General features: G+C 36.5%; 1 protein-coding gene across 1 annotated transcript in view; it reads right to left on the bottom strand.

Annotated features, from left to right (window-relative positions):
* The window catches only part of AASS (aminoadipate-semialdehyde synthase), an 80,918-nt gene that overhangs the window by 45,897 nt on the left and 10,635 nt on the right, over window positions 1-24,386 (bottom strand). Inside the window, exons 3-11 of the mRNA XM_090287426.1 lie at window positions 14,695-14,871; window positions 11,878-11,962; window positions 8,489-8,556; window positions 8,242-8,388; window positions 7,291-7,369; window positions 7,038-7,165; window positions 5,473-5,621; window positions 4,135-4,257; window positions 3,392-3,503 (exon numbers count right to left, since the gene is read on the bottom strand). Coding sequence (XP_090143552.1) covers window positions 3,392-3,503; window positions 4,135-4,257; window positions 5,473-5,621; window positions 7,038-7,165; window positions 7,291-7,369; window positions 8,242-8,388; window positions 8,489-8,556; window positions 11,878-11,962; window positions 14,695-14,871 — 1,068 coding nt within the window. The remainder of the gene's footprint in view (window positions 1-3,391; window positions 3,504-4,134; window positions 4,258-5,472; window positions 5,622-7,037; window positions 7,166-7,290; window positions 7,370-8,241; window positions 8,389-8,488; window positions 8,557-11,877; window positions 11,963-14,694; window positions 14,872-24,386) is intronic.

Below are 24,386 nucleotides of genomic sequence, written 5' to 3'. Positions count from 1 at the left end.
CCTACTGCACTGTTGGTGGGAATGCAGACTGGTGCAGCCACTATGGAGAACAGTATGGAATTACCTCAAAAAACTAAAAATGGAACTGCCTTTTGTACCAGCGATTCCACTGCTAGGATTATACCCGAAAAATCCTAAAACCCTAATTCAAAAGAACTTATGCACCCCTATGTTCATAGCAGCACTATTTACAATAGCTAAGTGCTGGAAACAACCTAAGTGCCATCTGTATATGAGCAGATCAAAAAACTGTGGTACATTTACACAATGGAATACTATGCAGCAGAGAGAAAGAAGGAACTCCTGCCATTTGCGACAACATGGATGGAAGTAGAGAGAATTATGCTTAGGAAATCAGCCAGGCAAAGAAAGTAAAATACCATATGATATCACCTAATACAGGAAACTAAAGAACAACATAAACAAATGAACTAAATAGGACAAGGAGCAGAATAGCAGTCAATAGGGGGGCGGGGTGGCGGGAGAGAAGGGGGATAAGTAAGGGAAGGGTTAGTCAAGGAACGTGTGTAAATGACTCATGGACATGGACAACAGGGAGGGATATGATTGTGGAAGAAGGGGTGGGCTGGGTGGGGGAGAGCAATGGGGGTAAAATGGGACAACTGTAATTAAAAAACCAAAAAATAAAAAAAAATTAAAAAAAAAGAACTACAAAAAAAAAAAAAAAAGAAATACCCTTATCCCTATTCAGTTATATAAGCTACCCTCAGTCACACCCTACAAGAAGTCACTGACCTAGCTTGCTTTTCTTCTGACAGCTACATGAGATCAACTGTATTGCATGAATGGCAATTTTGAGCAAGGATGAATGGGAATGAAAATCTGTGTTCTAAAGTCCAAAACAAATAAACTTACAATGGAAATCTTGAAAAATATATATTTTTTAATCTGAAAATTGCTTGTTAACTTCAGAGTGGCAAATGTCAGAGCAGCCAAACAAAAACCCATTTCAAGAAATTTACAGTCAAATCCATCCACAAGGCCAATTGGTAGTCATTATTTTCCATAACCTGGCCTAAATAGGTAAGAATTGCACTGAAAGACATAATCTTAACATTCAAAACAATGAATTAAAACCAAAGGCTAACCAAACCTCTACTGGAGTCAAGTTGATTGAATCAATGTATTATGAATGAGGTAGTCCATTTTAGGTATGGGCACTATGTTCTAACAGACCATCCTTTCTATAGGTACAACTATAAACTCTAGACAAACTACAAACAAAACTAACTACATGAGGGCTTAAGAGAATGAAGAAAAGCAGGCAATTATGGGAAAAGTGTCAACACTTAAAAGAAATAATTAGCACAATAGTTGAGCTTCCATTCTTTTTTTTTAAAGTATATTTTATTGATTATATTGTTACAATAGTTCCAACAGTCTCCCCTTTGCTCCCCTCTGCCATTCTTTTAGCATCGCCCTGAGGGCCAGGCCGTAGGAGGAGGAAACAAACATGTAGCACACTTAGACTTTCTGATCTAAGGAAACAGGAATGGAACACAGAGCAACCACAATCTCTGCAGTGTGAGGAAAGGACATATTCGAAAAAAAGAGAAGTCCAGCTTCCTTGTAAACTCTGTTCCAACTCTCTGTATGACCCCAGAACTGAGCATGTACAGGTCAGACTATACCAGCAGCGTAGATAAAGAGGAAAGAGCTAAACTTTTATTGGTGCAACCCCCAACTCAGGTGAGACAGTTTTCACTTTGAGTCTACCCAGTTAATTGCCTGCTAAAACCGAGAAAGCAATACTTTTCAGAGAAAAATAATAGCCCAGAATCTCCACAGCACAACTATTCACATCATCCAAAATCAATTCAAAAATCATTCAACTTAAGAAAACGATAACCCGATCCATTCTCAAAAGAAAAGACAATCAAAACTTCGACCCGAAGTTGACTCAGAATTTTGGAAATGTGAGGCAGAGTCTAAAGCAGCTTTTATAAATACACTCCCGGTGACAAAAGCAAGTACCTCAACATAAATTTCAATATAGAAATCCTGAGCAGAAAAAGAGAAAAAAAAGAACCAAATGGAAAATTTAGAACTGAAAGGAGACTGTCTGAAATGTTTAAATTCACTCACTGGGTTGAAGGAAGTTACTAAGTCTGCTGGAATGACGCTAGAGGGAAGTGAATGAGTATCATCAAAAATGGTAAACATCTGGGTAAACTATTTTTTTATATACATGCCTTTGAACCACTGAGACATCTACAATACAGAATGTTAGAACTGGAGGGACCATTAAGCTTTAAATTACAACCACATCTTTTACAGGTGAAGCATCTGAGGCTCAGAGAGTGCGTGCCCTGCTCAAGGCCATAAAGCAAGTTACATTTGTGGTCTGTTTCTCATGCTAACAACTCCAGACACATTATAGATCCAGCACAGCGGCAGCAATGATTCTCGCCATAACTTCTCCATACCTTAGTTTCCTCATCTGTAAAATGGGTTGAATCATGGTACCTACTAGATAGGAGTCTCATGAGTATTTAAAAATTAAAATATATTAAGTAACTTAAATGCTACACCTCGCACATAGTGGATGCAATACAATATCATGCCAACTATAATAGTGCCTGCTGCCTGCGTTTTCTCAATCCTGTTACATCTCCCTCCTGAGGAAAAACAAAGGTTCAAAATGAAGTAATGAAAGAAAAGAAAAGCACAGACAAAGCTTTATTTATTTATGTCCCTCATTGTAGTGTGAGAGCTCCACAGTGAAACAATGGACGGAGAGGACAGCAGCCACTGATTCGTACTTTGAGACTCATGGCCAGAGGCAGACAGCCATCAGCAATAGAAACAAACCAGGTTTAGTATGAAGGCTGAAGATAAATACTGGAAGAAAAAAACATATCTTTGGCAAAATAAATAAAATTTAAATAAAGCAGTATTTCAGTAGTCAATCACCAATCACAGTGAAAAATACATGACCTCAAGAAAAGCTGTCCTTAACTAAGCATTGGTGACTAAAATCTAATAAAATTTCCTATATTTCTAATTTTTCAAATCTGTTCACCAGAGCACACTAAGAATACCCCAATATGAATAGATCTAGAGAACAGAAAGAATTGAAAACAAAGAAAATAGTATCTTTCATGTCATGGACATTCTTACTAAAATATGCATAATGAGAAACAAATGCAAATTGTAATAAAGCATGAAGACGGTTATACAACCATATTCCCCATGAGACAAGGAAGAGGAATGTATAAAATAACAGTCATTAAGTGTTTCAGGGAAGGGCTGGCATTTCATTTTACAACAGATTTCTTAATTCCAAAGACCAGAACACTGATAAGATTATGATACAGTTCTATTTAAAGCCATGGAGATGTTGTGAGTGTGAGGCTCTGGGTTTGCTTACCATTTCTTCAACATAAGGATAAAGCATGTCCCCAAAGTATTCTGTAGCTTCGATTGGAAGCTGCGCTGGCAAATTGTCAATGGAACACATCAGAATCCCAGAGCCTTCAACGCTAGAAGAAGCAACATGCTTTATTTGGATGTACAAAATGTTACTTGTAAACTCTAACTTTTCCAGATGTCTGCTCCATTATATTTGTTTCATGTCATTTGTAATATTGTATCAAAGTATGTAACAAAATAAACAAGAGTTTTCAAACAAAACTTTTCCCTTCTTGGGTAACCCATCTCCCATTCTAATATAGAATATATGGATATAAGTGTTCAAATTTGCATGTGGGCCCTGACCGTTGTGGCTCAGTTGGTTGGACATTGTCCTGCAAAGTGAAAGGTCGCCATTTCGATTCCTGGTCAGGGCACAAGCCTGGGTTGCAGGTTTGGTCCCTAGCTGGGGCGCATGGGAGAGGCAACTGAAGGATGTTTCTCTCTGACATCGGTGTTTCTCTCCCTCTCTTTCTTCTTTCCTTCCCCTCTTTCTAAAAATAAATAAATAAAGTCTTTTTAAAAAAAAATTGTATGTGGGTTTTCTACCAAATTTTTAAATATGTTTCAGCATATCTCTGGAAATTTGTATAATCTTCATAATGATGTAAAATACTTAGTATTTTAAGAGTAGTTCATAAAATTAGGTAAGTAATGTATTTTTATGTATCTCCCACCATCTGACCACTTTAGCAAACTCACCTGTCATGAATGATATGCTGATCTGCATCATACATGCAAAAGGGATGTTCTATTGTTGTACACTCGGTCATAAACTCTATAGATCCTCCTGTGTCTGCTGAAATGTCACATATTGCTACAAGTCTGCAAATAACATCAATACTTAGATCAGAACATGAACTCTGAAGTCTCCAACAAGGTTAAAAATGAAAAATGCTTGGAACAATTTTCAAGGTGGCCACCTAGGCTCTTAGCTTTTTTTTTTTCCTACTGAGTTCCTTTGGGAAACCAGAATCTTTCCACTATGAGTTCCAGGTTTCACAAGGAAGAATAGAGGGAAGAGAAGGAGGAGAAGAAGGGGGAGGAAGAGCAGGAGGAAAAGGAGGAAGGAAATAAAAGTGAAAAATTCCTTCCCCGGAAATATCATTGACAACAACCTGAACTTAACACACTTAGCCAACTCCCTCCACCCTGCTTAGTACTACATAATTTTACATGTTATTATATGGGAATCTCCAGAATTATGAATCAATGTCTCAGCCCACCATTTGAAATCCTAAAGAGAATGACTCCAATTTCCCTCCCCCATCTCAAATTACCTCTTGCTTATATAAACCCTACACTAGAGCTATATTGTCCCACTTACTGTGTCTTAAACTGTGCTCTGGTGGCTCCATATCTGTCAAGTAGCATTCCAGTCACTTGCAATTCTCTTTCTCCTCACTCCTCCCTCTTAAGGCTTTGCTGAGCCTAAGGTTCCCACTTTCTCCTCAAGTCTGGTGATATGGGTTGCTCTTAGCACTCCCTTGGCACCGAGCTGATGCCAGCTACGTGCCTGAGGGTAGGAACCATACCTACACTCTTCTGTATCCTTCAGCTCAGCAGAATGCCAGACAGACTGGGTGTCTCATAGATATTTATGGACTAATTAATTGTACATTTGATAATTATTTGAGTGTATATTGTTTTCAGTTAATGTCCTAAGTATTTGTGGCCAAGAGAAAAAGAGCCCCTCTCCTTCAGAAGATTAAGTTCAAGTGAGAGGGAGAAAATAAATAATGGTGAGTTTTAGAAAAAAGAAACAGAGGAACAGACTAGAGAGGAATGGAAACGGAGATGCCGGGGAGGATCTCACTGAGGAGATTACTTCTGAGCTGCATATGGAGCCACAGAAGTTAAGAAAGATTTCAAGTAGGAGGGAAGGTTAACTGTCAAATTCTCTCAAAAGGTCAGCTAAGATAAGGCAGACAAGTCCTCATTGACAGTCAAGCTTTGTATACATGGACCCCCTATGTGTGATTCCCTCACAGTGGGCCCTGCGGCTACAAACTGCCATCATTGCGGAAGTAACATCCTTACTTGTGTGGCAATGCAGGGCAGCCTTCCACACCAACAACTGAAGCCTTGCCTGGACCCAGGAGACTCTGAACATCTTGGCGGGTTAGTAGACGAGGGGTGTTTTGTTCCCAGTATATTCCATTAATAAGACAAGTTGTATAGGGTGCAATCTGTAAAGCAAGTTCCAAGTTCAACAACTAGGAAACAGAGTAGTTCAATGCAGTGTGCTGAGAGCTTTCAGTAAATTCAATGAGAAATGATGTAATGTTATTTCAAATTGACTTTATTTGCCAGGTCGATGGCCATCTTTTGAGTAAAGGACAATAAATAGCCACCCAGATTCAATGTAAAATTCCTCGTGAAAGAGAAATACATGAACACAAATATACTAATATACCTGCCTTCTAATGTAGTGCATAGCCAAGAAAAAGGAAGAACAGAGAATCAGGTGACCTAGCACTTTATTTGCAGCTCAGCAACCAGTACAATCAAAGTCAGGCTACCTGAACTTCTCTGGGCTGTTTTTCTTACCTACCAGATGGGGATAATATGTACCCCATCCTCAAAGAAATACTGTGAAGATTAAGTCAGGTAACATCAGTAAGCTCCATGGACAAATATGCTACAAACATGCACACACAGTAACTAGGTCATTATTATAAGTTTTAGGATGCAGTCAATCACCAATAGTTCTGTGATTGGGAGGAAAAAGAGAAAGGTTGAAAATTTACTATATTCAAACTTCAATTCTGAGACTAGTTTCATAATATTTCTTTCTCAGTTATCTTAAGAATTTCCAAGTTGGAGGTATGAGTCCTTTTCTATAACATGCTTTACATGCTAAACACTAAATCTCATGAGAGAATCTAAAAATGCTATGTTGTTCAAACATATTCAAAATTATTTAAAATATTTCTTATCATCATACATGCTTGCATTTTTTTTTTTTTTTTGCTTATTGTGTCAGTTGTTTTAAGGACTCTTACATGACCAATGACTTCAGAACACACAAACATATTATTCTTCCTATTAGATGAGACCAGTGTGCCTTCCTCAGAAGGATTTTAATTGTAAGTAACTATTTTGTACAGTGGGTGTGGGTTTGTGCTTAGACAGCTTCACTATATCACCCTGGAGGCCTGTAATCAATGGTATGCATTTCAAGACAGCTGGCTGAGGTTATGACTGCAATTCATGGCCACAGAAGGCATAGCCCTATGTTGATATCAAACTTCAAAGACACTGTATTTTACCAACAGTACAAATTAGTCCAGGGTAAAGACAGAAAACAGTCATCCACAGGAAATGTTTCAGAGCTACTGGGTACATACAGACAGGAAGCAGAAACAGGGACAGTGAAAAAAAGGGCACAGCCACAGAAACCAGCAAAACCACTCAGTAAAGGCCACTCCAAAAATCAATAAAAACCAACAGCTCCTTAGGCAAACTCATAATATCCAAGGGACTCACAAGAGTCAATATGGGGAACTGAAAACCAATGTTCACATTCAGAATTTCTCCCCTGGAAAGAGACTGGCTATAGTGTATCATGAACAACCAATCCAAAAGCTGAGTACAATACTCACATCAATGTTAAAACGACTTATGTAGCGCTCAGGATATTTGTCATATTCTACAGGATCATATACACCATCTGTTTTCCTGACAAGATGATGATGGCGACTTAACACTGTTCCATACACTTTTCTCAGGTCTTGCAGATGAGAAAGAAATTAGTAAAGTGGGTGACAAATGATAAAGATTTATGTTGATTAAGTATTATAACACAGAAACTATAAAAACAGTAAAAAATACATACAGTCATCCTCCCCTTCTTACCTCCAGTTTGGGAAACTTCTTTTAATTCATGCGGTTCCACATATTCACAGGGTAATTCATTGAAGATCTCTTGGGCTCCCTGTAAATAACACATGAATAAAAATCTAAAAATCAATAGGAAAAGAGCCAACACGATTTCCTGCAAAGATTTTAATTAATTTTTCCCACAGTTATACAGCCTCACTTGTCCTGCCCGTGACCTGGATTGCAATATCAGAGTGCAGTTGAGGCTCTTGCTCACAGCTTACAATTGGAACACCATGATTGGAAGGGGCTTTAATTTTTTTTACTTAACTTACTCAGAACAGCAACAAAGTATTTAGAAATGAGGGCACAATAAAATATTTTTACTTACTTCTTACTCCATTGTGGAAATTACTTCAAGTGGGGAAACTATATTTCCTACAAAATAATTAGATACCTATCTCACAGCATAATACAAATAATGACATCCTCTTTGTAAAATATTTTCACTGAAGATCGATTTTGCAAATACAAGTTTCTCAGTGAGGGGTAGTGGTCACAATGTGTTCCCAAAACCACCCCATAAAGAAAAAAAGTATCAATTCCAGTCTTGAATTAAGCTTCCTAACATCTGTCTTAAAAATTTACATCCTGGGGTAACTTCCAAATTTTTTAATATCTCAGTGATGGAGATAAAACCAATCGCCTTAAGAACAGAGGTTTACACCATTAAAAATGAGTAATTCCTCTAAAAAAGAAAAAAAAATTTTAAGCATCGAAACCTCTCACAGCTTAGAATCAACTAAAAGTAAGTTTGGACCATGACCACTCTTTACTATGGGAAAGGTACACAGGTAATTAAAATACCCAAAATAGAATGCCCCTTCATGGAAAAGCAGGGGTCTGAAATGCCCACAAAATGCCCACATCCTTTGGATAGTTCAGAGTTCCAGGCTGCTTTACAGAAACAAGACAAGTGGGATTTACCTTCGATACATTACCAGTCCCTGTGAACACAAATGTTAAGGGCCCTATTGACTTGGGCATCAAACCCAGAGATATTTCATAGCCAGCATCGCGGACAGCTTGCACAGCCTGACTGCTGTTCCTATAGTTATGAGCCATGCCAATGTGCTGAAAGCAAGCACACAGTTCCAGTTAGTCTACTATCTGAGACGTTTGTCTATTCTTAAAGTGTGATATGTATTTTTAAAAAATAAAATAAAAATCTCACCATAAAAGGTGTGTGATGTCCCAAAGCAAGAAGCCTTAAACCCATTCCGTGTAAAATGTTGATCATCCCTATTGAAGAATCAGACCAATAGAAAGACCATTAGTTGAGGGGAGTTGAAGCTGTTCTCTCTGCCCATCCTTCAACCTGCTCAGAGCTCTGAAGAAATATAGACCATAGCATCTCAGATTTGGAGGAGGCCCCACCATGATTTGATCCATTCCCTCACTTTACTGCCATTAAAGCACTAAACTGAGCCCTGGCTGCTGTGGCTCTGTGGATTGAGTATCGGCCTGCGACCCAAGTGTCGCTGGTTCAATTCCCAGTCAGGGCACATTACTAGGTTGCACGTCAGGTCCCCAGTTGGGGAAGCGAGTGAGAGGCAACCACCCGGTGGTGTTTCTCTTTCTCTCTTTCTCCTTTCCCCTCTCTCTAAAAAGAAAATAAGCAAACAAATAAATAAATAATTTTTTTTTTAAAAAAAGCACTAAACCAGCTTCATCCTCACCTATTTCTACCATTTTCAATCCTGCTAGAATGGAATGAGTGGTCCTTCTTATTCTCTAAGAGTAAACTCTCCACATTTTCTCCAGATCCCATCCCTTCCTGCTTCTCTAACAAATCCACTCTTAAATTATTCCTTTCACTAATCCCCCATGTTGGCTTATTCTAATCAACATTTAAACACTCTTCCATTCCTCCCATACCAAAATAAAAATTAACAAACTAAAACAGTCACCACTGACCCTTGAACCCCACCAGCAAGTTTAGTGACCTAAATAGCTAAACTTGGCAGATACTTTTCAGACCTTGACTTACTTGTCAGAAGCATTTGGCAATGTAGAGCCCCTCTTTGTTGGAACAGTCTTCCCTCTGCATCCCTGATTTGAAATTTTTCATCCTACATTTCTATAGTCACCTCTTTTCATGTCCATTCCTTTTATATTAGTGTTCTCTGCCCTTTCCTTACACATTAGTCAGCTTCAGGATTCTGTCCCGGACCTTATTCTCTTCCATTTCTGCATTGTTTGTTTGTTTGTTTGTTTTAGCCAATCTCATCCAGTCTTAAATTTCAAGTATTCTCTGTACACAGATTGCCCTAAATCTGTATCTCTTAACACAGATGTTTTATTTCAAGACCTAACCACCCATCTTATGGATTTATCAATTTAAATGCCCTGTAAAAAGAAAAAACTCAGCATGCCTATTGCAAAGACTCAGCATCCATTCTCTTCTTTCTAGGAGTAGCACTTATTCTGTACAGAACCCTATCAAATTTTCTTTACTCTTTTTTCTGAAGTCAACTTTTGAAGGGATAATTTACACATAATAAACACACCAATTTAAAGTGCATAGTTTCATAACTGTTAACAAATATATACAACCATATTAACACCAATATAATCAAGATACAGAATATTTTTATCACCTCAGTCAATCCTCCCCAAGCCTTGGCCCGACAATTACTGATCTTATTTCTGTCTGTATAAATTAGTTTCTTTTATAGTTTCATATAATGACATTATAAGTATATACTCTTTTGTGTGCCTGCTTTCACCCAGCATAATATTTTTGAGATTGATATATACTTTGTATGTATGAGTAGTTTGCTTCTTTTTATTGCTGATTTTTCCATTTTATGGCTATACCACAATTTATTTATCCATTCTTCTGCTGATAGACATTTGGATTGTTTCTATACTATTATGAATGAAGATACTATAAATAAATTTGTCCAAAAATAATTCATTTATCTTGATAAATGTCTACATGTAGAATTTATTTTGTACATTGATATTCAAGTTTTTCATTTTTTCTTGTTTTTGGTAATTTGTGTCTTTCAAGGATTTGTCTACTTTATCAACATTGTCAAATTTATTGGCCTATTCATAATATCCTTTTATCTTTTTAATGTCTGTCAGATATATAGTGGACCTCCCTTGGGTTCCTAATATTAGTAAATAATGTCTTCTCTTTTGTTTTATGAGTCTAACTAGAAGTTTATCAATTTTACTGATTTTTTTTAAAAGAAACAACTTTTGATTTTATTGATGTTTTCTATTTTTTTTTTTTCTGTTTTTATTTCATTGTTTATCACTTTTACCTTTATTATGCCCTTCCTTCTATTTGTTTTGGGTTTAATTTCTTGTTCATTTTTCTACCTTCTTCAGATGGAAGTTTAGATCATTAATTTGAGAAATTTCTTTTTTCTAATAAAAGCATTAAGTGCTATGAATTTTTTTCTAAGCACCACTTTACCAACATCCCACAAATTTTGGTATGCTGCATTTTAAATTTTTATTCAACTAAAAATATTTTCTAATTTTTGCTATGATCTCTTGAATGGGTTATTCAAAAATACATTATCTTTCAAATATTTGGAAAATTTCTAGAGTCTTCCTATTATAAATTCAGTCAATTTTATTATAGTCAGAGCACATACTGTATGATTTCAAGCCTTTAAAATTTATTAATTGTTTTGTGACCCAGCATATGGAACATTTGGACTTGCAAAGAACATGTATTCTGTAGCTGTTGGGAGGAGTGCTCAATTATGTCAGGGTGGATGGTAGTGTTTTAGTGTCCTGTATCCATACAAATTCCTGTCTACTTGTTCTGACAATTATAGACCTTCACGTATTCTAATCTGATAGTTATGACATATAGCCTTTCTCCGTGAAACAGGTTCAAAGTACTAACTAGGACAAAAATCAGGTAGAGTTAGTTGCCCCAGCCAGGTGGCTCAGTTGGTTGAAGCATCATCCCAAACACCAAAAGGCTGCAGGCTCAGTCCTCAGTCAGGACACATACCTAGACTGTGGGATCAATCTGTGGTAGGGGTATGTATGGCAGGCAACCAATTAATATTTCTCTTTCACATAGATGTTGCTCACTCTCTTGCTCTCTCTCTACCTCTCTCTCCCTTTCTCTTTCTCTCTAAAATCAATAAATGTATCCTCAGTTGAGAAGTAAAAATACTTTTATATAGTAGGGATTTTCCCCATCTTCAGCTTCTATCCTTTCTAGATTGTTCCTCTATTGCTCTGTCCCTGTACCTTTTTTCTTTTCCCTTTTTTCGACTCCCCAGACTATCATCACCAAACAGACCTCTCCTTCTACTCTTCCAAACACAACTATCTAAAAAGTCAGGGCCTAACTATAGTTGTTATACTTCTCCCTGACTTCTTTTTCTTTTTTGTAATAAATATATTTTAATGATTTACCTCCTTTTTCTAGTCTCTGATATTCATTACCCTTAGTCACACCTACCTTTTTATTTTTATTGGTGGAAATGAACACTCCCATCACCTTGCCACAGAAAAGAGAAAACATGCAGTCACTCCAAAGGCAAGTGTAGAAAGTGGGTTACATAAAAGCCCCAGCGCACCTACCTGCCACACCTGCCCACTGTCCAAATGCCACGACCCGGGTTCCTCTATGATCCACCATTTTCTCATAATCAATCAGTCGGATTTCCTGAAAAAAGAATAAAATATTTTTCAGTTGGTCAGACCAAGCTTAATTTCAGTGAGTAAAGCACATATATGATCAGATTAACATGTCACATTTTTTCCTCTTATAAAATATATCTTGACTTGCCAACTTAAGTTACCATCAGCTACCTCCTGAAATATTTAGAAAAGTCAGGTCAGAGCCAATGATAGAGTTGTGATTAGAGATGAAAGAATGGTTCTACCAGGGTGTTAAATGTGCCTTGGTGGTAGCCAATCACATAATAAAGGCATGATTTCCTTTAAATTTTAGCCCAGCACCATCTACAAATATATCTACAGCCTTGTTTATCCTCGCATCCTTTCTTCTAGTCTCAAGGAAAACAAGTCCTTTCTGAGACAAAGCCCTGTAAGCTACATAGATCCCAGCTTTTTCCCATGTCATCTAGGACCAACCTTCTTCATCTTTTTCTCCTTCCTGCATTACCCTCTCTGCACTGCTCCTTCCCCTCAGCCACACTGTACATGACATTCACCCAAGTCTCTTCAACTTTAAAAATAATAGCACCTCTCCCTCCCAAGTCCATACACATGAATCTCTCATTCTCTCCCCGTTTCCCTCTTTCTGTCTCCATCTCCTCTCTCTTTCCTCTCCTTTTGTTCTCTCCATCCCTCCCAATTAGCTTCATTTAAAAAGAAGCACAGTCTGCCTGCTTTTCACTTCCTCATCTGCATGAAAACCACTCTTCCTATTTCCTTGGGAATCTTCTCTCTCTTGAAAATGTCTCACTAATTCATGGTTAAGAGCTACTGACATGTTGTAATTATGGAATGTTTGAAACATTCATTGCATTTCTTCAAAGATCATATGATTTAATCATATTTGTGACTTTAAGAATGTTTAATATTCATCCAACTCCAAGTAATTGGTTACAAACTGCTGCCAAGAAAAAAAAAAGAAAGAAAGAAAAGGTCTACTGAGTCTGTTTTTATTAATTTTCCTGTAGTAGATGAAAATTTATATAACAAAAGAAGTTTCTAAAGTGCTTTTCAAGGATTTTATCTGCTTAAGGTGAAGGATTCTTCTTATAATATCACTTCCATTAATCACTTTTTGAATTTGTTCTTCAGAAACAGTGCAAATTAAGTACAGCCCAAGTCTAACATATTTCAAATTACTAAAAATGTGTTTTATACACCTTATAAAACACTTCCATTGCTTTTACTGTTTGTGAATTCTCCTGTTCTCTGCCTCTTTTCAGATTCTAGTCTGGTTTTTACTGCTGTGAAATCCTTACCCCAGGACTTATACCTTGAATTTCTCTACACTCACTCTCTACCCACATCCTCTCTCAAGGCATTAGATACCATTGAGTTTCTGATAACCACAAAGTGTATATCAGGAACTGCCCTCCTGAGCTACAAACTCATATCCAACAACCCACACAGCATCTCCTCTTAAATGTCTAATAAACTAATTAAACTTGACAGGCCCTAAACTCAGCTCTCAATCCTCCATCCATTTAAATCTATGGCAAATCTTTTAAATTGCTCAGGACAAAATCTCAAAACCATCTCTCTCTCTCTCTCTCTCTCTCTCTCTCTCTCTCTCTCTCTCTCTCTCTCTCTCTCTCTCTCTCTCTCTCATATTCCACATTCATTTCATTGGGGAGTCTTGTAAAACAGGACCTCTAAAATACATTCAAGACTTTCCATGCATCACAAACTCCATCATCCTCATGCAAGTCACCACCATTTGTAGCCTAGTGTCTAGACTGGTCTAGATTTACAAACTTCTTATCAGCTTTGCTCTCCTCCTCACACCTCTCAATTACCCAGAGCAGGCAGAATAAGCATTTTAGAATAGGATTTACTCTCAGCTTCCACTCAAAAACACCCTTGGTCCTTTGCATTACTCTTTTCTCGCTCTCAAGACTTTCCCAGATGAATAAAGCTTGATCATTTACCTCCTTCAAATTTCTCCTCAATGCCAACTTCACAATGAGGCTCTCCCAGATTATCCTATTTAAACAAGCATTGTCACCTCTCCCAGATCCCAGCACTTTTCTCCTTCTATATCCTATTTATCTCCATTACACATATCACCAAATGACATATGAGGTGTCATTTATTTATCATCTGCCTCATCCCGCTAGAATGTAAGCTCCCCAAAACAGGGTTATTTTATTGTCATCGCAGTGAACATTATTCAACACATTGTAAGCACTCAGTAAATATCTGTTGAAAGAAAACTCTGTATTTTAAATAGCTAATATTTTTAAATAATATTCATATCTCAAAAAATTCTTTTGTCCCTTTACAATGTTAATAAAAGTAGAAATAGTCTCCACTCCAGTTCTGGCACTGCAGAGCTATGCATCCTCCATCAAGTCAGTTTACCTCTTGGGGCTCCATCTGAAAAATTAGGGTGGTAGATTATTTGGTCCCTGAGGTTCTTTTCAGCTCAAAAATTCTACTTGCTAATATCTAACCAATTGGCTTTATAAGTAATTAATCATTTGGGAGAACACTTCTATTATTCTTTCAATAAAAAAAATAAAATGTTTGGTTTCTCATAACAAACTCCAAACTTTGCAGCAGAGGATCCTTAAGAGCAGCAGAACCATTTAAGCACTAACTCATAGATTACTTTTCCTATTGAGGTGAATAACATGACAGATTTCCTAGATGCTGAAAGAAAACTAAAACTCCACTTGATAATGAAAAGTAAAAAGGTAAGTGTTAGTCACCAATTACCTGTCTTAGAATCTCATCCAATAAGCCCATATTGGCCTCCTGAGCTTTTATTGTATGGGAGAAGAATGCATAAGTCTTCTTGGACATTAATTTATCCTCTGGGGGTCTTTTAACTCCCAAAATTAGACAAGCTTCAGAAATATCCTCCTGAAGAATACCACCAGCCTTGACATATTCCTGGGAATATAATTGTGGTTAAAAGTTATTCCCCTGATTTGTTGTATTCATATTTTCTTTAATAAATAAAAAGGATAGAAATTAAAACCACAATTTTTTGAAGGAATAAAATCATTATGATTAAGTACAAATAATAGAATAACTACACATATTCTTTGCTGGCTAAATATTAATCTAACATATATTACTTTTATGGCAAAAAAATTAGAAAATTCAGCATGTACTCTTATTTAAGAACAGTTAATAGTTTGGTCATAACCACTGGCATGTATATGATTTAAATATAATTGTGAGATAAATATTTTATTTTATTTATTTTAATTTTTATTGTTGACACTATTACAGATGTCTGCCATTTCCCCCTTTTTGACCTCCCCACACAGTCCCCACCACCTCCACCCTCCACATTGGCCTTTACCACATTGTTTTCTGTGTCCACAAGCTATGCATATATGTTCTTTGGCTAATCTCTTCCAGCTCATTCACCACCCTCCCGTCTGAGATCTGTCAGTCTGTTCGATGTGCTCATGACTCTGGGCCTACCTATTTTGTTCATCAGTTTATTTTTGTTCATTAGATTTCACATATAAGTGAGATCACATGATATTTGCTGTTCTCTGACTGGCTTATTTTGCTTAACGTAACAATTTCCAAGTCCATCCATGTTGTCACAAAAGATAAATAGTTCCTTCTTTTTGACAGCCATGTATTATATCATTGTGTAAATGTGTCATATCTTTTTAATTCTCTCATCTACTGATGGGCACTTGGGCTGTTTCCAGATATTGGCTATTATAAATAATGTTGCTATAAACATAGGGATGCATATATTCTTTCTGGTTGATGTTTTGGGATTTTTAGAATATATTCTCAGAAGTGGAATCACTGGATCAAAAGGCAGTTTCATTATAATTTTTTGAAAAAAACATCATACCGTTTTCCACAATGGCTGCACCAGTCTGCATTCCCACCAACAATGCATTAGGGTTCCCTTTTCTCCACATCCGTGCCAGTACTTCCTGTTCATTGATTCATTGATGGTAGCCATTCTGGCAGGTGTGACATAATACTTCATTGTAGTTTTAATTTGCATTTTTCTGATGATTAGTGACCTTGAGCATCTTTTTATATGTCTATGGGCCATTTGTATGTACTCTTTGGAGAAGTGTCTATTTAGGTTTTGAGCTCATTTTTAAATTGAGTTGTTTGTCTTCCTAGTATTGAGTTGTATAAGTTCTTTATATATTTTGGAAATTAACCACTTATCAGTATATCATTGGTAAATATTTTCTTCCATACAGTGGATTTCTTTTTCTTTTTTTTTTTTTTTTGATCGTTTGTTTTGTTGTGCAGAAGCTTTTTAGTTTGATGTAGTCTTTTGTTAATTTTTTCCTTTGTTTTCCTTGCCCGGGAAATACATCAGCACATATATTTCTATACGAGATATCTGAGATTTTATTGTCTATATTTTCTTCTAGGATTTTTATGGCTTTGTGACTTACATTTAAGTCTTTTGTTCATTTTGAGTTTATTTGTGTGTATGGTGTAAGTTGGTGGTTTAGTTTTATTTTTTTACATGTACCTGACCAATTTTCCTAACATTATTAATTGAAAGGACTGTGCTTACTTTATTGTATACTCTTGTCTCATTGTCAAATATTAATTGACCATATAGGCATAGGCTGATTTCTGGGTTCTCCCTTGACTGATATGCTTGTTCTTGTGCCAGTGCCAGGCTGTCATGTTTATGATGGCTTTACATATAATAGTTTGATATTCAGTATTGTGATCCCTCCAACTTTGTTCTCCTTTCTCAAGATTGCTAAGGTTATTCAGGGCCTTTTTTGGTTTCATATACATTTTTGCAATATTTGTTCTAGATCTGTGAAATATGCTATTGGTATTTTAATAGAAATTGCATTGAATCTATAGCTTGCTTTGGGTAGTATGTACATTTTTAATGAAGTTGATTTTTCCAATCCATGAATATGATATATACTTCCACTTGTTTGTATCTTTCTCTATTTCTTTCTTCAATGTCCTATAGTTTGCTGAGTACAGTTCTTTTATCACCCTGATTGTGTTTACTCCTAGGTACCTTATTTTTGTTGTTGTTAAATGGTAAATGGGATTGTTTTCTTAGTTTCTCTGAGAGTTCATTATGGGTTTATATAAGTGCTACTGACTTCTGAATATTAATTTTGTATCCTGCTACTGTCCCAAATATATTCATTAAATCTAGTACTTTTTTTGGTGAAGTCTTATGGTTTTCTATGTACAATATTATGTCATCTGAGAATAATAACAGTTTTACTTTCTTCTTTCCAATTTTGATGCCTTTTATTTCTTCTTCTCTAATAATCACTCTGGCTAAAATTTCCAGTACTACATTGAATAAAAGTGGTGAAAGTGGAACTTCCGGCCAAGATGGAAGTATAGACCGACACGCTGAGTCTCCCTCCACAACTAAGAAGGAATACAACTACCTCAAAACTAGAAACAACTTGAAGTTCCAGAAGATCAAACTTCGTGGAAGTGCAGCAAACAAAGATATAAAAAAGAAATACTCATCCAGACAGGTAGGGGGGTGAAGCTGGGGCAGAAAGGATGCAGTATGGTGGTGGCAGCAGCAGTGGCACCGGCAGGCTGGTGGAAAGCACAGTCACACATTTTAAAAAGTCAGCAGGGACACCTGGAGACCGTTCCCAGCTCCGCACTGGACCTCACAGCTCACGGTCCCAGCACCAGCGAAAATCAAGCCTCATTGCTTCTGACTGTGCAGAACAGTAGGGGTTGGGGCAGAGGAAGAAACTGCCAGTCTCTCAGCAGAGTTCACTTATTTGAAGGGCCCCCACAGTCCTAGAATCCCCGCAGACCCACCCACTCTGGGAACAACGGCCAGAGCAGCAGCTAGAGGGGCGCCAGTCTGGTGCAGAAGTGGGAGAGGTGCCTGGAAAAGGGGCAAGTGCTGGGCAGGTGGCATTGTTCCCTCTCTTGGACCCCTCCCCCGCATACAGCGCCACAACGTGGTGAAACAGGTTGCCCTGTAGTGACGAATCCCTAAGGCTCCACCCCTTACAACGTAACAGGATCGACAGCTCTACCTGGGACGCGGAGGCAAACAAACACAAGAGCCTATAAGAATGAGGATACCGAGAAGTATGTCCCAAAAGGGGGAATGAACCAGGGTTCCAGTGGGAGAACTAGGCGACAAGGAGATAGACAATCTAACAGACACAGAATTCAAAACACTGGTGATAAAGATGCTCACAGGCTTGACAGATATGCTTGTGTATGGCAGATGCATAAGGGAAGAAGTGAAGGCTAAGCTAAGTGAAATGAAGGAAAATCCACAAAAAACCAATGGTGAAGGGAAGGAAACTTGGGTTCAAATCAATGATTTGGAACATAGGGGAGAAAAAAAACAGTCAACCAGTGCAGAATGAGGAAGCAAGAATTGAAAAAAATGAGGGAAACTTCCCAAATTTTGTGAAGGAGATGGACATACCGGTCCAGGAAGCACGGAGGGTCCCAGGTGAGTTGGACCCAGAGAGGACCACACCAGGACCATCATGATTGAGATGCCAAAGGTGAAAGATAAAGACAGAGTCCTGGGGGCAGCAAGAGAGAGGCAGAGAGTTGCCTACAGGGGGTTGTGTATAGGACTATCAGCTTATTTCTCAGAGGACACTTTGCAGGAAGGAAGAGACTGGCAAGCAGTATTCAATGTGATGAAAGGCAACCTGTAACCAGGATTACTCTAACGAGCAAAGCTATCATTTGGAATGGAAGGGCAGATGAAGTGCTTCCCAGACAAGGTGAAGCTAAAGGAGTTCATCATCACCAAACCATTATTATATGAAATGTCAAAGCGACTTACTTAAGAAAAAGATCAAAACTATGAACACTAAAATGACACCAAACTCACAACTATCAACAATTGAATCTAAAAAATAGAAAGAAAATCCAACTAAGCAAACCAGAATAGGAACAGAATCATAGGTATGGGAATTATTTGGAGGGTTATCAGCTGGGAGCAGGGAGGGGGAGAATTGGGGATATCATGCAGGGATTAAGAAGCATAATCGGTTGGTACAAAATAGACAGGGGGAAGTTAAGAATAATATAGGAAAGGGTGAAGCCAAAGAACTTACATACATGACCCATGGACATGAACTAAGGGGGGGGGGTGGAACTGCTGGAGGGAAGGGGGCTACTGAGTGGAGGGGAGCAAAGGGGAAAGAAATTGAAACTACTATAACAACATAATCAAAAATATATACTTAAAAAAAAAAGAGTGGTAAAAGTGGACATCACTGCGTTATTCCTGATCTTAAGGAAAACACTTTTAGTGTTTCCCTATTGAGTAAGGTGCTGGTTGTAGATTTTTCAAGTATGGCCTTTATTATCTTGAGGTATGATTCCTCAATTCCCACTTTGCTGGGCATTTTCCTCATAAATGGGTGCTGGATTTTATCAAATGCTTTTTCTGCATTTATTAGTGTGATCGTGTAATTTTTATCCTTTATTTTGTTCATGTGATGTATCACATTTATTGATTTCCAAATATTGTACGAACTTTGCATCCCCAGAATAAATGCCACTTGACCATGGTGTATGATCTTTTTAATGTATTGTTGGATCTGATTTGCTATTTTGTTAATGGTTTTAGCATCTCTCTTCATCAGAGATATTAGACTATAATTTTCTTTCTTTGTAATGTCTTATCTGATTTTGGAATTAGGATAATGCTGGCCTCGGGGAAAAAAAGAACAACTCAGAAGTCTTCCTTACACTTGAATTTTTTGGAATAGTTTGAGAAGGAGAGGTGTTAGTTCTTCTTTGAATATTTGGTAAAATTTCCCTGTGGAGCAATCCCAGCTTGTTTGCTGGGAGTTTTTATATTACTGCTTCAATTTTATTCATGTTATTATCTATTCCTGTTTTCTCATTCTTTCTGATTGAGTTTTAGAAGATTGCATGTTTCTAGAAGTTTGTCTATTTCACCCAGGTTGTCTAATTTGTTGGCATATAATTGGTCATACTATTTTCTAACCATCATTTGTATTTCTGTGATGTCAGTTGTTACTTTGCGTCTTTACTGATTTTACTGATTTGGGTTCTCTCTTTGTTTCTTGATTAATCTTGCTTAAGTTTATGAAATATGTATTTTATACCAACAATGCATTGAAACATTAAATGCTAAATAATAATGTATTACTCAGGTGCATTTTTTAAAGAAAGACATATCTGCAATATTTACTTTTGTTTAATTAGTATTGATTACTTCCCTACTCTGTACACTGGAGTGTGTTAGAAATGAGATGATAAGATACAAAGACAGATGAGATCCTCTTGTAAAGAAGCCCATAAAACACAGTAAAAGACTAGTCAGTAGCACAGTAAATAAGGCTGAATTTAAAAAAACATGATCTGCAGACTCCAGGTGATATTATTAGCTTAATGGATACTGAGATAATTTCCATGTAAGATGATAAAGGAAGTAAGGAAATTGAAATTAATCTAAATGGCTGGGTGGAATTTGGAGAGGTGGAATGAAAAGTACAAGCAAGTATTATCAGTAAAAAGATTTGAAGGAATATACACACAAATATGGAGGCAGGAAAGTAAAGATATTTAGGGCAAAATGGGTAAATCAACTTGTAAAAGTAGACTCAATGCTATCATGATGAATATGTGCTTTATTGGATAAAAATAATCATCATCAACATTTATTAATAAATTACTACGTGCTTTGCTAAGTTTGCTGCATAAATCATCTTATTTAATTTTCATGCAACTCCCATGAGGTAGGTACTATTATTATCCCCATTTTATCAATGGGAAGCCCGAAGCTTACATACTTAACTGAGGTTGCATAGCTAGTATATGGAGGCAACAGACAGTCATTTCAAATTTTTAAATAAAGGGGTTGCATGATCCAAGCAGAATTAAAAGAGCATCAAAGGTGGAAAGTGATTAAAATGAAGATAAATCTAGTTAGGATTATACTTCAAAAGAAAGGTAAAAATGGATAGGAGAAATAGTACAAGAATCAACATATGGTTCATACCTGGTTTCTTTGAAAACAGTCTACATGCCCACTTATAGTAGATGAGTTAAATAAATCATGATTAATGGTGGAGCAATTACAATGAAGTAATTACTATACAGAGCAGAGCTCTATGAACGGACAAGGAGCATTTTCCAGGATATGTTGTTAACTAAACAAAGCAAGCTACAAAAGAATGTATATAGTATACATTGTATATAAAACTGAAGAGGAAATAAGAATACACACACACACACACACACACTTGTTTTTGCAAAAAGAAATATAAGAATGACAAGTCAGAAAAAAATGAAAATAGTAGATTATGAGGTAGATGGGAATAGATGTAGGAAGGTTAAAATGACAGCAAGACTTCTCTGCATTAAAATTTCTTTTACATAGTTTTAAATTTTTAGACTCAAATGTTTAAGGATTTTTAAAAATAAAATTAAATCAAAAGGATTTAAAAGCAAACAAAATTTAATGGAAACAAAACAAATTAATCCAACTGGATACACATTTACAATGTAAACATGAAGAAAAAATAATTCAAATAACTTTTAAGTATAGCATTCCAAATATTCCTTGTGATATCTATTCTAAAGAAAAAAAAGTCAAAGAAATATTAAATTCCACTTAATAGGTTTTTTTTTAGATATAATTGACATAAAGCATTATGTTAGTTTTGAGTGTAAACCATAATGATTCAATATTTATATACTGTATATTGTGAAATGATGATAAAACTAAGTTCTAGTTAATATTTGTCCCCACACATAGTTACAGAATTTTTTCCTTGTGACGAGCACTATCCAGGTCTACTCTCTTAACATTAACAGGTTTATTGTTAATTGTAACATTAACATTGTGATTTCAAAATTATTTTATGTATATTTTGGAGTAGAGCAAACAACATGCACTCATGTTAGAACAAATTAGAATTTTCATTGCTGGAGAAAACAAATACAAATTTTAATAGGTAAGAAAAACCTGCAATGTTAAATTTTAATTGAAACTATTGGTATTAACTCATGATAAAATTATATATAATTACGCCCTGGCTAGTGTGGCTCAGTGGATTGAATACCAGCCTGCAAACCAAAGGGACACCAGTTCAATTCCCAGTCAGGGCACATGCCTGGGTTGCGGGCCAGGTCCCCAGTTAGGGGCACATGAAAAGCAACCACACACTCATGTTTCTCTCCCTCTCTTTCTCCCTTCCTTCCCTTCTTTCTAAAAATAAGTAAATAAAATCTTTTTAAAAAAATTATATATAATTACATATATATAATTTATATGTGTGTGTCTGTGTATTTCTTTGCTCTGTCCACTAAAATAACTAAGGGCAACAATATCTCAGTAACATAAGAACATCTAAAAGCAGATACGAGACCTTGGTTTTTATAAACTAAAAGAAACTAAGGTTTCTTAATGAAATGGCTGGTTCCAGGTGTGGGGTAGAAAAGGCACAAGGTGAAGCTAAGACAATTTGTTGTTTCAGGCAACCAGAGAATTCAGAGATAAAAGGATTCATGTCTAAAGGACATAGTAGCCCCCTTAAGGGGACTCTATCTCAAATTTGGAATAATTATGTACCCATAATAATACTCAAAAGAGCAAGGGAGAAGGTAGAAACTAAGGTAAATATCTTTTGTACAAAAAATAAAAATCAGGAAATAAAAGAGTTATTTATAACAGCCAAGATTTCGAAGCAGCCCAAGTGTTCATCAGAAGATGAGTGGATGAAACGGCTATGGTACATTTACACAGTGAAATACAACTCAGCCATAGAAGAAGAAGGAGAAGGAGAAGAAGAAGGTGAAGAAGAAGGAGAAGGAGAAAGAGGAGATGAAGGAGAAGGAAAAGGAGGGGGAGGAGAAGGAGGAGGAAGAAAAAAGAAGAAGGAGGAGGAGGGGAGAAGGAGAAAGATAAGGAAAGGAGGAGGAGAAAAAGGAAAAGTTCGAAGAAGGGAGAAGAATAAGAAGGAGGAGGAGGAGGAGGAGAAGAAAATTTTACCTTTTGCAACAGCATAGATGGACTTGGAGAACATTATACTAAGTGAAATAAGCCAGTCAGAGAAAGACAATTACCATATGATTTAAACACTCATATGTGAAATCTACTGCACAAAATGAACTAACAAGCAAAATAGAGACAGACTCATAGAGTGGGCTGACAGCTCAAGGCCAGGCATTGGGGAGGGAAGTTGTGTGGAGGGATCAAGGGAAAAAAAAGAGAAAGAACTCATGGACATTGACAACAGTGTGGTGGTTGTGGGGGGAAGAGAGTGAGGGGAGATACAAGAGGGTATAGAGGGGATAAATGGTAAATGGAAAAACAACAATAAAATATTTTTTTTAAGAAAAAGAAAATTATCACTACAGAAGCCTCCATGTAAAAATTAATTCAGATAAAAATTATCAATGAATGTTAACATCATTAGTTGAAAGATCTTGAGAAACAGGAAAATCACATATCTCAACACAGAATCCCACAGGTGACTCAGTAAATACAAAGAAAGAAAGGTATTTTTGCAAGGGAGAGGCCTGATAGTAACCACCTCAGCCAAGTGATCAAGCATTCTTCATCAGGTGATGACTGATTTTTTGTGTGTCTTTGATGTGATACAATGGAAAGAACATATGTAACTTGTGAAATATTTATGTCAAAAGTATATAACCTAAATTATCATGAGGCAAAAAACTGACTAGTTACACCCAGAAGTGGAATATGCTACAAGTCACCTGGCCTGCAAAGTTCAGAAAGAGTCAATGTCATTGAAACAAATAAAAATCAAAAGGGGAGGGTGCTGTTTTTCATTAAAAGAACTAAAAAGACATAAAAGTAAACTAAAGAAACCTAATTAAGTCTCAGTTAAAATAAAAGACCATAAAAGCCATTTGGAACAATGGGGAATTTGAAATGGGCTATGTGAGATGATATGATGAAATAATTTCTTAGGTGAGAAAATTATATGATGGCTATTCAGGAAAATGATAATGAAATGCATACTGAGCATTTTGTAGTAAAATATTATGTTGTCTGCCACATACTTTCAAACAGTTCAGGAAAAAAGTGTATGTATATCTTTAAAATAAAAATAAGAGTCAAACCTATAAGATTATCATGAAGAATAAAGGGAATGATGAATGTAAAGGGCTCCACACCATGGATGGCAAGGCAAACTCTCATGAACAAACTATTTAATGAAGTATTTCCTGGAGGAAAGTTTTATGAGACAAAGACAGTAGTGTCTTACTGGCTTTGTCCCTCCACTCCCATATAAGGGTCCACCATGAAGGAAAGGAGAGAAGACTGAAGAATATCACCTGAAGCAAATTCAACCAAAAAAGGAAAATACTCAGAAAATTATAAAACTCTGAAGAAAGAAAGTGAAGAAGATACAAATAAGTGGGAGCATGTACCATGTTCATGGATAGGAATAATTAACATCATTAAAATG

Source organism: Furipterus horrens, unplaced genomic scaffold (genome assembly GCF_987537825.1).
Source record: "Furipterus horrens unplaced genomic scaffold, mFurHor1.1.pri manual_scaffold_9, whole genome shotgun sequence".
NCBI lineage: Eukaryota > Metazoa > Chordata > Mammalia > Chiroptera > Furipteridae > Furipterus > Furipterus horrens.
This window is presented reverse-complemented; position numbering and strand designations above follow the sequence as displayed.